This window comes from Hemibagrus wyckioides, linkage group LG11, assembly GCF_019097595.1.
Source record: "Hemibagrus wyckioides isolate EC202008001 linkage group LG11, SWU_Hwy_1.0, whole genome shotgun sequence".
NCBI classification, from domain to species: domain Eukaryota; kingdom Metazoa; phylum Chordata; class Actinopteri; order Siluriformes; family Bagridae; genus Hemibagrus; species Hemibagrus wyckioides.
This window is the reverse complement of record NC_080720.1, coordinates 30,599,895-30,615,918: the sequence shown is the minus strand read 5'-3', so window position 1 is coordinate 30,615,918 and position 16,024 is coordinate 30,599,895. Positions and strand designations below refer to the sequence as shown.

The following is a 16,024-nucleotide window of genomic DNA, read 5'->3' as shown; positions in this document are numbered from 1 at the left end:
GAGTCCAACCCCTGAAAAACAACCTCACACTATACAATGAACTCAAGCAAGTATCTTTCTTCTGGCAACCACCAAACCCAGACCTGTCCATCAGATTACCAGGCAGAGATGCTTGATTGGTCACTCCAGAGAACACGTCTCCACTGCTCTGAAGTCCAGTGGTGGCACACTTTACACCACTGCATCAGACGCTTTGCATTGCACTTGGTGATGTAAAGCTCGGATGCAGCTCCTCGGCCATGAAAACTCATTCCACGCCTTGTTCTTGAGCTAATCTGAAGGCCACACCAAGTTTGGAGCTCTGTAACTATGGACTCTGCAGAAAGTTGCTGACTTTTGTGCACTGTGCTCCTCAGCATGCCCTGACCCCGCTCTGTGATTTTACCTGGCCTACCACTTTGTATCTGAGTCGCTGTTGTTCCCAACTGCTTCCACTTTGTTATAACACCACTACCAGTTCAACGTGGAATATTTTTAGTAGTGAGGAGATTTCTCAAATGGACTTATTGTACAGGTGGCAATCGATCCTGGCTTCAATTCACTGAGCTCCTGAGAGCGACCCATTTTTTCCCAAATATATGTAGAAGCAGTCTGCATGCCTGGGTGCTTGATTTTATAGACCTGTGGCCATGGAAGTGGTCGAAACACCTGAATTTGATGATTCAGAGGCGTGTCCCAAAACTTTTGCCAATATATTGTACATATTCATACATATGCAGAATACATTTCTTTAGTTTTTAAGTTGTCTTTATTTGTCCCACATACATTCTTTCATCACATGTCCCATCCCATGGGGTCAGAGCGCAGGATCAGCCATGATGCAGTGCCCCTGGAGCAGGGTGGGTCGGGGGCCTTGCTGACTTTTTTACTGGACAGTCTATCTGTTTGCATGACACTGATTTGAAGATATTTATGTTTAGACAATTTCCCTGACATTCCGAGCTTGACATTCTGGCTGTAAGTGTGAAACTGTGGATTTTTTCGTCTTTCCTACTAAATAATAAATAATGGCACTATGAGGTTACCCTATATGTGTAAATAAATTTATGTTACAGTTGCTGTTTTGGCCTCTTGTTTTGCTCATTAAGGATCTAAATCAACATTTCTATTTATGTTAAACCTGCTTTAGGACAATTTGTTTATTAAAATTCACGCGATTCCCTGATCCGTCCAGCAGAGGGCGCAGGCACGCGCAGTGTCATAATGCATGACATCAAGCCTGGCGAAGAAGAGGAGGAAGAAAAACATATAATGGAGGAGGAACTGAACAACAAATTCCCCTAAACAAGCATCATAAAAGGCACGATCTGACAAGAGAATTATCCTGATTTGCTCAGGAATAGAAGAGGAAACATGGCTTTCGTCACGGCCAATTGGAATCCTCTTGGAGAGAATTTTTACAGGTAACTAACAGCACAGAGGCTGGAGTCTCCACGGCTAGTTTAAAGCAGATTAGCAATCGTTAATTGCGACGAATTAAAGTTCATGAAATACAAAAGCTACGCCTGGCAGGGTTGTGTTAAGAAAAGCAAAAGATTTGGGAAATTTTCCTGCTGAATATCTGTGCGAATTCGTTCAGCAAGTCATGGGAGACCGAGAGGTCATGTGACCGGCTCGATGACGTCACGATCAAGGGGGGGGGGTAGGGTGTTATCAGACTTTATACAGTATTTCACTGGATCATTATTCTGTACATATATTTAAGTGATAAATAAAAGAAAGCAGACATCCCTAGAGGTCTTTGCATTAAACATCTCTTGACTATTATGAGATAAATATGTATAAAAGCATGTCTGTCTCATAATAGATGATACAAAGTCAAGAGATGTTTAATGAAAAACCTCTAGGGATGTCTGGCTCAGTGGTTAGCACTGTCACCTCACAGCAAGACGGTCCTAGGTCCGAATCCCGGGTTCGAACAGGCAGGGGCCTTTCTGTGTGAGTTTCCATGTTGTCCCCGTCCCCGTGGGTTTACTCTGGTTTCCTCCCACAGTCCAAAAACATGTACATTAGGTTGATTGGTAATTCTAAATTGCCCTTAGGAGTGAGTGAGTGTGTGTGGTTGTCTATCTATATGTGTGGCCCTTTGATGGACTGGTGACCTGTCCAGGGTGTACCCCTGCCTTTCACCCATTGTGTGCTGGGATAGGCTCCAGCAGATCCCTGTGACCCTAATTAGGAATATAGCGGGTATAGAAAATGGATGGATGGATGTATAAAAGCGGTATAAATGGTCTGGTTTCTCCCACTAGTGATGTTTTCTCATAATAACAAGATGTTTTTGAGATGATGATGATGATGATGATGTATTTTTCCTCGACAGCAATGCGCTTTTATAACTGAATACTGAATACTTTTTTCTATGCAAATATTAATGACCTCATAGATCAAGAAAGCATGGAAACTCTGCTCCAGATGTTGACATTATTGTGCATTTTATTTTATTTCTGATTTTATATAAATGATCTGTTTCCCAATGTTGGTATGCTATTCTGTATTTGTAGTCTACACACACACAATCTTGTTGATTTTTGTAAATTATTTATCTTTGTAACTATTTGTATTCCTCTTCTTAAATGTAGAAATGTGTCAATGTTCAATTTTGTTTCTTGCACTAAACAGGAAGACTGAGCTGTATGAGATGGGCTGGAATCTGAAGGACGGTCTCAGAGATTGTTTAATAGCTGCAGCTCCATATGGCGGACCGATCGGTAAGTCGCAGACACACAAGCTGCTTCTCTTTATTTTTATGATTTATTTATTTTGCACTCAAAGCAGCTTTACAGAACATCAGAAACAAAAAACATAGTACAAAAGGCCTAGATGTTAGACAAAATCATCCCTAGTGAACAAGCCTGAAGCGACTGTGGCGAGGAAAAAACTCCCTTAGATGGTATGAGGAAGAAACCTTGAGAGGAACCAGACTCAAACGGGATCCTCATCCTCATTTGGGTGACACCAGAGAGTGTGATTTATAAATTATTATAAACACCGGAGAGTGTGATTATGAACAATGTCCTTTCTGTAGACATGTGCAGCCAGTTGTGTGATGCAGATACAGCATATGTAGAAGGTTAGTGTGTGTATTAATCAGGAGGTTGTCGTCGTCCTCAAAGTCCACATAGAGTTAGCATTGTTGCTTTGAATACCCAAATCCTCATGAAGCAGAATCCAACTGGAGCTGGTCCATCTCTGGATGCCTCAGGATCCTCGCAGGGTTGGCCTCTGTCTACTGGAGCTGGCACGATCTCCAGATGCCTTGGGATGGGTAGAAAAAGGGAATAGTTAATATGCTGTTGAGAATGTCTATGCATCACATGGAGATTGCTGATTTTATTCATGCCTCTTAATGCGCAGTTTAAATGATGTATAAGAATGTGTAAAAGATCAGTTTATGATGTTTGAGAAACTCGTGATGCATCCAAAAAATTCATTGAACATTATTTCCCAGATATAATTAACTCTTAGACCTGTTGTTGTGTCTCAGCTCTTCTGAGGGAGCCTCAGCGCCGCTCTCCCAGCGCTCGACCCCAGTTAGAGATCTATTCTGCTTCTGGAGGAACTCTCACCAGCTTTCTGGTAAACACCCGTGTGAAGTGAGAGCGTGTTCCTCTTTTTGCAGGAACGGGCATGATTAACGTGTTTGTCTCTGCGCAGTGGAAAAGCGGTGTGGTGAAACAGCTGGGCTGGACGGTGTGTGACGATCTCCTGTGCATTCAGGAAGATGGCACTGTTCTCGTCTACGACCTCTTTGGCGGTTTCAAGAGACACTTCAGCATGGGCAACGTGAGCAGCTCTGCAGACACGCACACCACACACTCTTAGGATGATTACACACTTATTAGTCCATCAGGTCCGAGCTTTAATTAAGACGTCACTCATGTGACGATTCTCTCTGGAAATAGGAGGTGGGACAGAGCCAGGTTGTGGAGGCCAAGGTCTTCCATTCGCCGTATGGAACTGGAGTTGCCATAGTAACAGGAGCATCCCGGTTTACTCTGGCAACAAACATCGATGATCTGAAGCTCAGGAGGTTGCCTGAGGTACCAGGTGAGTGCCTTGTTGTATCTTTTTTCCCTTATCTTCAGTGTCTGTGCGTCTTCGTGTTTGAATGCTGTTTATTGTCAAACTCCAGGTCTCCAGGGGGCGCCATCCTGCTGGGCAGTGCTTACCCAGGATAGACAGAGTAAAGTGCTGGTGGCAAACGGTGCTGATCTTTTTATTCTGGACTACGGGACTTGCACTGCAGTGGTGAGAAGCTGCTACACACACACACACACCCACACACATCAGTTTATAGTAAATATATTAATCACTGCATGTATATGTAGTGACCAGGACCATTGTGGGTGTGTTTGTGTATTTCAGAGCCCTCCAGGTCTCTCTCCTCAGGCCACCAGTATAGTACACATGTGTGTGTCATTCAGCTATAAGTACCTGGCACTGTTTACTGACTCGGGTCACGTGTGGATGGGCTCCACCAACCTGAGGGTATGTATCACATATAACAGACCTGGATTACAAATAAAACTGAAAGAAGTCAATACAACCTTGAATCCTCTTACCTCATGTTGACGCCACCAGGTGACCAGTCACTTTTATTACTTCAAGGTGGCGTCATACAGCGTCACGCGGTCCAGCCATCGCTTTACGTTGCCGTAAAGTCAAGAAAACTGACTTAACATTTTGTGTGTGCAGGAAAAACTCAGTGAAGTAGAGACCAAAGTCAGAAATCCACCCAGACAGATGGCATGGTAGGTGCATTAAAAAAAATATTACATAATGTGTTGCTGATATGCATGTTTCAGTCAGTTCAGAATTACTGTTTACACTGATCAGGCATAACATTATGACCAATGCCAGGTAAAGTGAATAAGACTGATGATCTCCTCATCATGGCACTTGTTAGTGGGTGGGATATATTAGGCAGCAAATCAACATTTTGTCCTCAGAGTTGATGTGTTAGAAGCAGGAAAAATGGACAAGGATTTGAGCGAGTTTGACAAAGAACCAAATTGTGATGACCGGATCAGAGCATCTCCATAACTGCAGCTCTTGTGGAGTGTTCCCAGTCTGCAGTGGTCAGTATCTATTAAAAGTGTCCTAGAAGTCTTTAAAGGATCTGCTGCTAACATCTTGGTGCCAGATACCACAGCACAACTTAAGTGAAGTCCATGCCTTGACAGGTCAGGGCAGTTTTGGCAGCAAAAAGGAGGACCAACACAATATTAGACAGGTGGTCATAATGTTATGCCTGTTCGGTGTATATATCGTATGAAATGTAGAAAATGATAGAACGTGAAGAGTTTTCCCGGGCCGCAACTTCAGATACACTGTGGAGAAAGTCATTTTTTCTTCAATCTTCCTCTCCTTTCTCTGTAGGTGTCGCAGGCCTAAGAGTCAGCAGCCCTCAGTGGTGATCATGTGGGATCGATACCTGCTGGTTGTAGGAGAGTGTAAAGACACCATTCCGTACCACCTCGATGATGACTCGGTTCTGGTCCCAGAGCTGGACGGTGTTCGAATTGTCAATGCCACAAATCATGAACTGTTGCAGGAGGTGCCAGGTTCGAAACACACACACACTTCCTGAAACACACATCTACAGACATATCAAATGATACACAAACATTTTACGTGTTGTTTTTCTAGCTGCCTGTGAGGAAATCTTTAAGATCGCCTCCATGGCACCTGGAGCACTGCTGCTGGAGGCTCACAAAGAATATGAGGTGGGAATTTGATGAATATCGACAGTGTTTTATTATTTAAGATGCCTGATTTTTCCTGTATAGTGAATGATGAACTTGTTTTATCCGTATGGCGATGTAATATGAGTGTGTGTGTATTGTATGTGTAGAAAGAGAGCCAGAAGGCAGATGAGTATCTGAGGGAGATTAAGGAGCAGGATCTGTTGGGCGAGGCGGTGAGGCAGTGTATAGAGGCAGCAGGACACGAGCATGAGCCAGAGACACAAAAAACACTCCTGAGGGTGAGTAAACACCATACTTGACTATATTATTGATCATTCTGGATATGTTCATGAAGATGTTTGATAGTATGGATAAGATAGGATCTAGTTGCACTGAAGGAACATTCCCAATTTTCTGAAATGTCTAAAAACCTGTTCACACACGTTATTCATTTTGGAGGTAACTAATGGATTTAATTCAAGGAATTTATTTTATAGTTTTTTATATAATATTTTCCCCCCTCTCTCTCTCTCTCTCCACAGGCGGCCTCCTTCGGAAAATGTTTTCTCAGTAATTTTCCTCCCGAGCCGTTTGTCAGCATGTGTCGAGACCTGCGAGTGTTAAACGCAGTGAGAGATTACACCGTGGGAATCCCTCTCACACACACCCAGTTCAAACAGATGACCGTTCAAGTGCTCACAGACCGGTGAGACATTGTGGTGTTTGTTATTGGCAGATTTATTATTATTATTATTATTATTATTATTGTTACAATAATAATAATAATTATTATTATATTTGTTATTATAATTATTATTGTTATTATTATTAATATTATTATTATTATTATTATTATTATTATTATTATTATTATTATTATTATAGCTTTGTTACATTGGGATTAAAAATTTATACATTACAATAAGAGAAAATAATTCTGTAAACTAATCTAAGAACAAAGCAAGGAAAATGTTTTGTTAAATATACAAAACAGAAAATGTTTTATATTGATGCATTTGTATGGTATTTAATACTGATTAATGAAATTAATATCATCTCTTGTACATATTGTAATTATTCTGTTCTGCTCTGTTTCTCCATCTTCTTTCTTTATTTTCTTCACATTTAGACTAGTATATCGCAAGCTGTATCCACTGGCCATCGAGGTCTGTCGCTATCTGAAAACCCCTGAGTACCAGGGTGTGAGTCGTGTGCTGAAACACTGGGCCTGCTGCAAGGTACGGTATGGCGTAGAGGCGGAGCCACACTGAGGGAGGGGTGGCGGTGGCTCCCCCTGATCATCCTTGGCATCATGGCAAATGTTTTTTAGTTCACTGATTAGACTGGATCATATCATTAGAATAGTTATAGAGAGAGGGTTAGCTGCTTGGAGTGTGTATGTGATAGAGTGGGGGGTGTGTGTGTGTGTGTATAGGTGCAGCAGAAGGAGGAGGCTGATGAGGTCATTGCACGGACTATCAGTTTAAAGCTGGGCGACGCAGCTGGAATCTCCTACTCTGAGATCGCAAATAAAGCCTACGAGTGTGGCCGCACTGAACTCGCTATAAAGGTACACACACAAAATGCTGGCACTTCTGTTCACATACCTTTTTTAGTCCACGTGCTTCTCTCTCTCTCTCTCTCTCTCTCTCTCTCCTTTTATTTTCATTGCCATATCCCTCTTTGCTCTTTCTCAGCTGTTGGAGTTTGAGCCTCGCTCTGGTGAGCAGGTTCCTCTGCTCCTGAGGATGAAGAGGAGCCAGTTAGCACTCAGCAAAGCTATAGAGAGTGGAGACACGGACCTTGGTACACACACACACACACTCTAACACTGAATGCAGAACATGGATTGCACATGATAAACATTTTGAACAGGGATACACTGATACTACAGATCCAACCCGAAGTTCCTGAAATGTCTACAAACGTCATGATTATAGAAATCCTGCTTGATATAAAGGAAAAATGTTTAAGGTCTGTGTACAGCTGCTGAAAAGTAAGTAAACGATAAATAATTTGCTGATTTTTCACAGTGTACACAGTGGTAACATACCTGAAGAATGAGATGAACAGAGGAGACTTCTTCATGACTCTGAGGAACCAGCCAGTGGCCCTGAGCCTCTATAGACAGGTATGATAACACTTCAATGTGTGTTAGTGTTTAACTCAGCTTGGATTGGTGTGTTTCACTTCCTTGTGTGTGTGTGTTTCAGTTCTGCAAGCATCAGGAACAGGATACGCTTAAAGATCTCTTTAATCAAGATGACGATCACCAGGAACTGGGCAATTTCTATGTGAAAGCCAGTTACAAAGAAAAGGTAGGATCTGAAGAGACTCTAGAGTGTTTGTTTAGAGACTTATGTGTCATGGTAATGAAGTTAAATCTCTGTCTGTGTGCACAGAGGCTGGAGGCTCAGATTTCTTTATTACAAAGTGCAGTAGATGAGTACAACAAGGCCAAGAATGAATTTGCTGCCAAGGTGAGCAGTACAAGAACATTCATCATCTTGCCGATGTGCGAACCTCACATGGCACGGACTCACAGTACACTGTGGTACTCATAGAGATATTAAACCTCTGATTGTCCTCTGGCTCTTTCATTCGTTTAGGCCACAGATGAGGAGATGCGTCTGCTGCGTTTCCAGAGGAAGCTGGAAGAGGAGAAAGGCGAATATCTCACGGGTTTCTCTCTACACGACACTCTGAGCACCTTGCTCTCTCTGGGTCTGCACAAGCACGCTGAACAGCTCTACAAGGATTTCAGAGTGCCTGATAAGAGGTACATGTCTGTCTGTGGCGAATAAAGATTCATGCATACACTATATTGCCAAAAGTTTTGGGACACCCCTCCAAATCATTGAATTCAGCACTTGGGCTCGGCCCCTTAATTTCATGTGAAATTAGATCGGAGACTGTGAGCCAGACCAAAACTGGGACGTCTGCCTTTACATGCACATGAATGTATTATAGAGTTGGCCCACCCTTTGCAGCTATAACAGCTTCAACTCTTCTGGGAAGGCTTTCCACAAGGTTTAGGAGTGTGTTTATGGGAATTTTTGACCATTCCTTTAGAAGCACCTTTGTGAGGTCAGGCACTGATGTTGGACGAGAAGGTATGGCTCATAGTTTCTGCTCTAATTCATCCCAAAGATGTTCTATGGGGTTGAGGTCAGGACTCTGAGAAGTTCCTCCACACCAAACTCCATCATCCATGTCTTTATGGAGCTTGCTTTGGTCACTGGTGTGCAGTCATGTTGGAACAGGAAGGGGTCATCCCCAAACTGTTCCCACAAAGCATGAAATTGTCCAAAATGTCTTGGTATGAAGCTGAAGCATTAAGAGTTCCTTTCACTGGAACTAAGGGGCCGAGCCCAACCCCTGAAAAACAAACACCTGAATTCAATGATTTGGAGGGGTGACCCAAAACTTTTGGCAATATAGTGTACATCGTAAAATTGCAAACTAGGCAATATTCAATTCACTAACCAGGTTTGGGTCAGTACACCAGCTGTTATCGGTCAGGTAAATGAGGAATTATATAAATCTGCACGAAGGGGCATTGCACTTAGCTGGGTGTTTTGGATATCAGCGACTTGATAATATACCCCATGATAATATGTTAATTGAAACACTGCCCAATTGTGCCATCTGTGTCAATGGTCATGAAAATACTGAGATTATATAACTTTATGACCTTATACCTTCTTTCTGCACATGAAGCATGATCAGAGAGAGAGAGAGAGAGTGTGTTTGTGTTTGTGTGTGTGTGTGTGTGTGTGTGTGTGTGTAAAATGTGTACAGTAAGCAGTGTTTGTTCCTCGCAGGTATTGGTGGCTGAAGCTAACAGCACTGGCTGATAAAGCAGACTGGGAGGAGCTCGAGAAATTTGCCAAAAGCAAGAAATCACCCATTGGCTACATGGTAAAGAAAAAAGCAGACCCATGTGAGTTGTGTATAAAAACCGTCCCATGATGTTTGCTGAACTCTGAACCTCTCGTCTGCAGCCCTTTGTTGAAGTGTGCGTGAAACGAAACAACAGATTCGAGGCCAAGAAATATGTGTTGAAAGTCACACCAGAGCAGAAGGTCAAAGCCCATCTGGCTGTAGGGTAAGGATTTATTTATATTTTGTGTCACTTTTTCTTAATATCAAATTATTTATGTAGTCCATTTGTCTCTCAGTGATTTGGAAGGGGCAGCAGATGCAGCTATTGAGAGGAGGAATGAGGGAGAGATCAGCACTGTCCTGTCTCGCTGTTCCCCCGCCACAGACCGCGCGCTGGTAGAGCGTCTTAACCGTGCCAAGGCCACCTCTACCAAAAAATGAACTAGAACATCACGTGACTTCAGCCGCTGCCAAATAGTGATCCGATCAATGCTGCCCCTGTTTTCCGCTCACAGTGTTGGACATTTCAGAGGACTCTGAGCTTGTGTAATGAAGTTTCATGAGCAAATGCACTTAATTAGAGAACCCTGCAGGGAACTCTGTGGATTACTGCTTGAGGGCAGACTTTAGTCCTTAAGCTGTTTTCATTCCAACTATTATACATTTTTACTAAAACTGCAGTCATGTCATGCTGACTATACTTACTGTGATTATGATTTAATGCTCAGCTTTATGTTTATTCCAAACCATCGTTCTTTAGGCCTGTATAAATTTGTTTCATCAACTTCATGTTTGTTATAACTTGGAATGCAATCAACTGTAATTAAACTGTGACTAATGTTTTTGTGCTGAATTTGGTAGTATGTTTATTTCCCACCCCCCTAATATTAAAGTTATTCTGCAGACACATTTAATTTGTTCCCCACTGCAGACCGGGAACACCCCACAAGAACTTTGGAGATGCTCTGATCCAGTCGTCTAACCATGACAGTTTGGCCCATCGTCAGTCTCGCTCAAATCTTGCCCATTTTTCCTGCTTCTAACACATCAACTTTGAGGACAAAATGTTGACTTGCTGCCTAATATATCCCACCCACTAACAGGTGCCATGATGAGGAGATCATCAGTCTTATTCACGGCACCTGTCAGTGGTCATAATGTTATGCCTGATCTGTGTCTCATAACATGATCATTCACATTCAGTTAATATTCATTTGTTTAGCTGCAGTATTTTTGCACTGAAACAGCATGCTGCTATAGGGAATAGCTTCACGGTGGTATTACCCCACCCTGCCAGGTTTTATTCCTCTTACATGACAGCAATATCTACTCCTAACTGTAATATTTGTACAGTATGTCAGCTTGACTAGTAAAGTAATTATCATTGTAAACTGCAAACATTGCTGCATTAAATAATAAACAAGATGTGAAGTGTTAGAGTAAAGTTCACTGAAACATCACAGTCGTATCTATCGATCAACATTAGTAATGGGAAATTAATATAATAACACACAGAACTGCTTGCACACTGCCCTGAGATGGACAGGTGTGGTATCCAGGTTGGTTTCCTGCTTTGCTCACATATTCCTGGTATCACCACAACAGAGGCTCAGGCGGTTAAGGTTAAAAGCTCTGGATTGCTGGTCAGAAGGTTTGAGATTAAAACCTTTAGCACTGTTCTCTAAGGGCACTGCTTTTGACCCCAAGCTGGGATGTGCAAAGAAATTATTTTCACTTTCATGTGACAAATAAATGCTTCGGGGTAAGATGACTTCCATCTGCTCAATATTAGTTATTATTCTAAGGTTAGGAGATCTTCCTGTTCAGTTTTTTAATCAACGCTGCAGTTTTCCTGCGCCGCCGGAAGATGGCGCTCGTCTCCCCGCCGCGTCACGAGTCCAAGCGCTCGACGAACTTTTACAGCTCTCATACGAACAAACCCGGAGCAGGCAAAGACATTTACAGACATTTTGGCATCGACCGGACAACAAGGAACAGGACTTTCATCTGCAGCTGTGGTCAGGTAATGCAAAAACTAATCAGCGCCTGAATGTTAGTCGAGAGCTGTATTAGTTTTGCGGTCACGTGATCAGAGTTGCACGCGCAAGTGTCAAATGTTTGGTTTTGTTTAAACTTTGGGTCAGTGTTTGCAAGCCAAGCGAGACCTTTTGTCCAATTCTGGACTTTGTCCAGCTGTTTTTGACCCTTTGTTTTTAACTGCATTCAAATTTTAATGTCCAATTTGATCTGTCACAACACAACCATACACACTATGCCATGTAGACCATGAGTGTCATGTAAATATAGAATATATATAATCTTATAATGTTCATTGTTGATGTCATAAATATGTTTATCACTCATTCTGCTCTTTGTTTTAGAGGTCATGGGCACCGTCAACGTGGAGTGTGTGGTGAAGGAGCAGAATGAGATTGGAGAAGGTCCAGTCTGGGAGGAAAAAGATGCCTCTCTGTTGTACGTCGACATCTATGGCCCGAAGATCAGCAGGTGGAACTCGCTGACCAATCAAATAGAGAGCATGCGTACAGGTGAAGCCGGTCAGATCTCAGCCGCACTTTGTATTAAAACCATTATTGCATCCTGGGCAGTGGGTCAGCTCATTCGGCCCAGTTCACCGGTCGACCCCTTGACATTTTATTAAAAAAGTAATTTATTTAAATAAATACAAAAATGAACAATGTGCTGCACGTTTGCGTGAACTAACCCAATACGTTAATTGTAATATTATTCTGCTTATGTGTCTGTGCATTAAAGAAGAAATCTGTGTCCACTTAATCGAGTTACATTCCTAATTCACACTCCACTACATTATAATATAAAATATGACTAACAAGAAACCAATCCCAGTACCAAGAACCTTGGTAAGGTTTCTAAACTGTTTATTTTTTCACGTAAGTCATACACTTGTTCTGAGACAGTGGCCTTAAATCGAGTGTTTTGTAATACTGACCTTTTAATTAATGACCTCCACCCTTTATATAACTCATGAACCTGTTACCTGATTAATATCTTATGTAAGGGTTTATGGAGGACGTCTTATATTCTCTAAAATTGTATTGGACGGCATAGTCATTCTTCGTTTTTATCTTTATTGTCGCCGTAGAGACGTATGTGGGCTGCGTGGTTCCGCGCAGGTCAGGAGGGTACGTGATTGGAGAGGGTACACGATTCGCTGCTGTAGACTGGGAGAAGCGCACCATCATGACCATCGCCAAGGTGGACATGGAGAAGACCAACACCCGCTTTAATGACGGGAAGGTGGATCCGGCTGGAAGGTTTTTTGCAGGTGTGTGAAAGAACTCTTTAGTAAACACTTGATCCTGATAGATCTGGAGATCTGATAGATCTCAGAAACACCGATCAGGAGGCGGGAATTTACTTTGAATAGGACACACACACACACATTCACACTGACATTTCATTTTAAAGTCACCAGTAATGTTTTTATGTCATAATTAAAAAATCTGCCATGGCATTTTTGTATAGTTTGTGCCCGCTATAGTACATGTACATTAATATCTACTGGATGTACGAGGGCTGTGATGAAAGAAGGTTTTTAAGTACCCTACCCTTTTCACATACTCGATTAAGTGCGCCATGTCACATTTCAGATCAGACAACAAACTATTACGCTACCCACTTAACACAAGCACATGTTGCCCCTCACTGCACTCCAAATTATGCTGTGAACACACCATGCGAATCTCTATCACACACTTAATATAAAGTGTACTCACTCCACAGTGTTTGTTCAATCCAGCACCAAATTAAGTGCACACTCCTCTGTGCCATTTCCTGATTGTCAGGCACCATGGCCGTTGAGGTGCGTCCGGCCGAGCTGGAGAGGAAACAGGGCTCGCTGTACAGCCTGCTCCCCGAACGCTCCGTCGTCACACACTTCGACCAGGTGGACCTCTCCAACGGGCTGGACTGGTCTCCGGATCACCGCTTCTTCTACTATGTAGACAGTCTGACGTACATGGTGGAGGCCTTTGATTATGATATACACGCTGGAGGAGTAGGTGAGTTACATAGAAGGGCTGGCACTAAGAAAAAGCATTAAAAACCTGAATGCAAAATCCATAAATATAGAGAAATCAGGTGCGAGTGTTTATTTATAAATGATAAACAGATAGAGAACGATGAGAAAATGATCAGTTTGATTATTTATATTAATATCATATGGCTAGGTCCATATAATACATTGAATTAATAATTAAATTTTTAGATTTAGGAGATTATTTTCATTATCTTGGAAAACTAAATTACTGTACAGCTCCAAACAGTGTCACTATAATATATTTTTAATATTAATAAATAATATTTATTTATATTTATACCAAAAAAAAATAGAATTTTATTCACTGATTAATTTATTTATATGTATGTTTTATTATATATATATATATATATATATATATATATGTGTAGTACAAAGATTTTCAGCTTTTTCATGTTTTGTTTATCCTTCAAGATCAATATTTTATTTCACATTTTTCTAACAAAATATTTTATTTAGCTCAGGTTTGGAGCCATAGATTAAATACATGTTTTTTTTCCTAATTACATTTAATAGTTTTTCAGGATTTTTACATCAGCAGTTTTCAGTTATGTTCCATAATTCTGACAAAACCTGCAAAACATTCACACCGTGTGTAACAGTGTGTGTAACAGTGTGTGTAACAGTGTGTGTTTTCATCCTAAGCCAATCGCAGAATGGTGTACAGGCTGGAGAAAGACGAAGGCATTCCTGATGGCATGTGCATTGATGTGGAAGGTAAAATCTGGCTGGCCTGCTACAATGGAGGCAGAGTGCTGCGTATCGACCCTCAGACAGGTGTGTATACATTCCCTTTTTCTTTGTTAATCTTGTGTCAATCGTCATTTTTGATGTTTTCTCGAATATATTCCTCGTTTTAGGGACCAGGCTCCAGACGGTGAAGATGCCGGTAGCTAAAATCACCTCGTGTTGTTTTGGAGGGAAAGACTACACCGACCTCTACGTCACCTCTGCGTGTAAAGGCATGGACGAGGAATCGCTCGCCAAACAGCCTCAAGCTGGCTCCATTTTTAAGGTACGGATTATATATACTCTTCCTGGTCCTTTATAACACTGCATGATTACTTGTCAATGAACATGACATACTGTACATAATGTACTTTTTATCCATTTCCAGTTACATTTAATATTTGTGCAACACTTTCATCAGGTGGCAAATTGATAAAACTGTAGGCTCTTTTAATAAAGACTTAATAAACATTTTATTCACAGAAAAAAGACAAAATACCGTCCATCTTCTATACCCGCTTTATTCCTAATTAGGGTCACAGGGATCTGCTGGAGCCTATCCCAACACACATTGGGTGAAAGGCAGGGGTACACCCTGGACAGGTCACCAGTCCATAACAGGGCCACACATATAGATAGACAACCACACACACTTATTCCTATGGGCAATTTAGAATTTCCAGTCAACCTAATGTGCATGTTTTTGGACTGTGGGAGGAAACCAGAGTAAACCCACACATGTCTAATGCTTGTTTACTTCCTGCCTTAAAATAAGGCCAGTGTATAACATACTGTTTAAAGGTGTAACAACATCTGGATATCGATGTACATGGAGTTGTTATTAATATGTTTGGTATATGTTTTGTTTTCTCCAGGTCACTGGTTTAGGAGTAAAGGGAATTGCCCCAAATTCATTCTCCGGCTGACGCTCCAGAGAGTCTCTGGATTTAGTGAAATACACCACTCTACTAATTGTGTCCACTAACAATCTGCACTGATATGTTGATGTAATAATGACCTGAATTTAAGAGGCAGATTTTTGGTCCATCTGGACCGTATTGTCCTTTAACATCACATTTCTGTTAGGACGTAAAGCGTGACTGAACGAGTTGGCTTGAGAAAATGCTTGAGATAAATCTGGGAATAATGCTACTAATGTAATAATTAGAATAATTACTGAATTAATGATAACTAACATGTCTAGGGTCGTGTTGTTCAACATCATCTGTCAGCTTTTCCTTTCAGGGGTGGCCACAGCGCATCATCTCACTCCACCTATCCCTATCTTCTGCATCCTCAACACTTGCACCCACTAGCTTCATATCCTCATTTATTCCATCCATATACCTCCTCTTTGGCCTTCCTCTTTGCCTCCTGCCTGGCAGCTCCATGTCCAACATTCTCCTACCAATATACTCACTCTCCCTCCTCTGAACATGTCCAAACCATCTTAATCTGGCCTCCCTAACTTTGTCCCCCAAACGTCCAACATGAGCCGTCCCTCTGATGTACTCGTTCCTAATCCTGTCCAACCGTGTCTCTCCCAAAGAGAACCTCAACATCTTCAGCTCTGCTACCTCCAGCTCTGACTCCTGTCTCTTCCTCAGTGACACTGTCTCTAAACCATACAGCATGGCCG

General features: G+C 41.8%; 2 protein-coding genes across 2 annotated transcripts; both read left to right on the top strand.

The window, feature by feature from the left end:
- The first annotated feature begins 1,203 nt into the window (after window positions 1-1,203).
- On the top strand, window positions 1,204-10,428 carry vps16 (VPS16 core subunit of CORVET and HOPS complexes). The gene is made up of 22 exons (XM_058404093.1): window positions 1,204-1,403; window positions 2,623-2,711; window positions 3,488-3,579; window positions 3,658-3,786; window positions 3,906-4,050; window positions 4,136-4,251; window positions 4,369-4,491; window positions 4,699-4,754; window positions 5,383-5,567; window positions 5,653-5,729; window positions 5,858-5,989; window positions 6,233-6,396; window positions 6,820-6,928; window positions 7,126-7,260; window positions 7,388-7,496; window positions 7,724-7,821; window positions 7,904-8,008; window positions 8,093-8,170; window positions 8,300-8,469; window positions 9,515-9,611; window positions 9,695-9,798; window positions 9,872-10,428. The coding sequence occupies exons 1-22, from the start codon at window positions 1,354-1,356 to the stop codon at window positions 10,014-10,016; spliced, it is 2,508 nt and encodes an 835-aa protein (XP_058260076.1). The 5' UTR covers window positions 1,204-1,353; the 3' UTR covers window positions 10,017-10,428.
- A 1,021-nt stretch (window positions 10,429-11,449) lies between these two features.
- rgn (regucalcin) lies at window positions 11,450-15,673 on the top strand. The gene is made up of 7 exons (XM_058404245.1): window positions 11,450-11,598; window positions 11,957-12,124; window positions 12,700-12,882; window positions 13,403-13,618; window positions 14,302-14,433; window positions 14,517-14,671; window positions 15,261-15,673. The coding sequence occupies exons 2-7, from the start codon at window positions 11,962-11,964 to the stop codon at window positions 15,309-15,311; spliced, it is 900 nt and encodes a 299-aa protein (XP_058260228.1). The 5' UTR covers window positions 11,450-11,598; window positions 11,957-11,961; the 3' UTR covers window positions 15,312-15,673.
- Window positions 15,674-16,024: the final 351 nt, after the last annotated feature.

Excerpts from the sequence above, each read along its gene's own strand:
- rgn (XM_058404245.1), top strand. The coding sequence starts at position 11,962 with ATGGGCACCGTCAACGTGGAGTGTGTGGTGAAGGAGCAGAATGAGATT. Across the intron at positions 12,883-13,402 it reads GGCTGGAAGGTTTTTTGCAG|GCACCATGGCCGTTGAGGTG; the intron begins GTGTGTGAAAGA and ends CCTGATTGTCAG. Across the intron at positions 13,619-14,301 it reads TATACACGCTGGAGGAGTAG|CCAATCGCAGAATGGTGTAC; the intron begins GTGAGTTACATA and ends TTTCATCCTAAG.
- vps16 (XM_058404093.1), top strand. The coding sequence starts at position 1,354 with ATGGCTTTCGTCACGGCCAATTGGAATCCTCTTGGAGAGAATTTTTAC. Across the intron at positions 1,404-2,622 it reads CTTGGAGAGAATTTTTACAG|GAAGACTGAGCTGTATGAGA; the intron begins GTAACTAACAGC and ends TGCACTAAACAG. Across the intron at positions 8,009-8,092 it reads AAGCCAGTTACAAAGAAAAG|AGGCTGGAGGCTCAGATTTC; the intron begins GTAGGATCTGAA and ends CTGTGTGCACAG.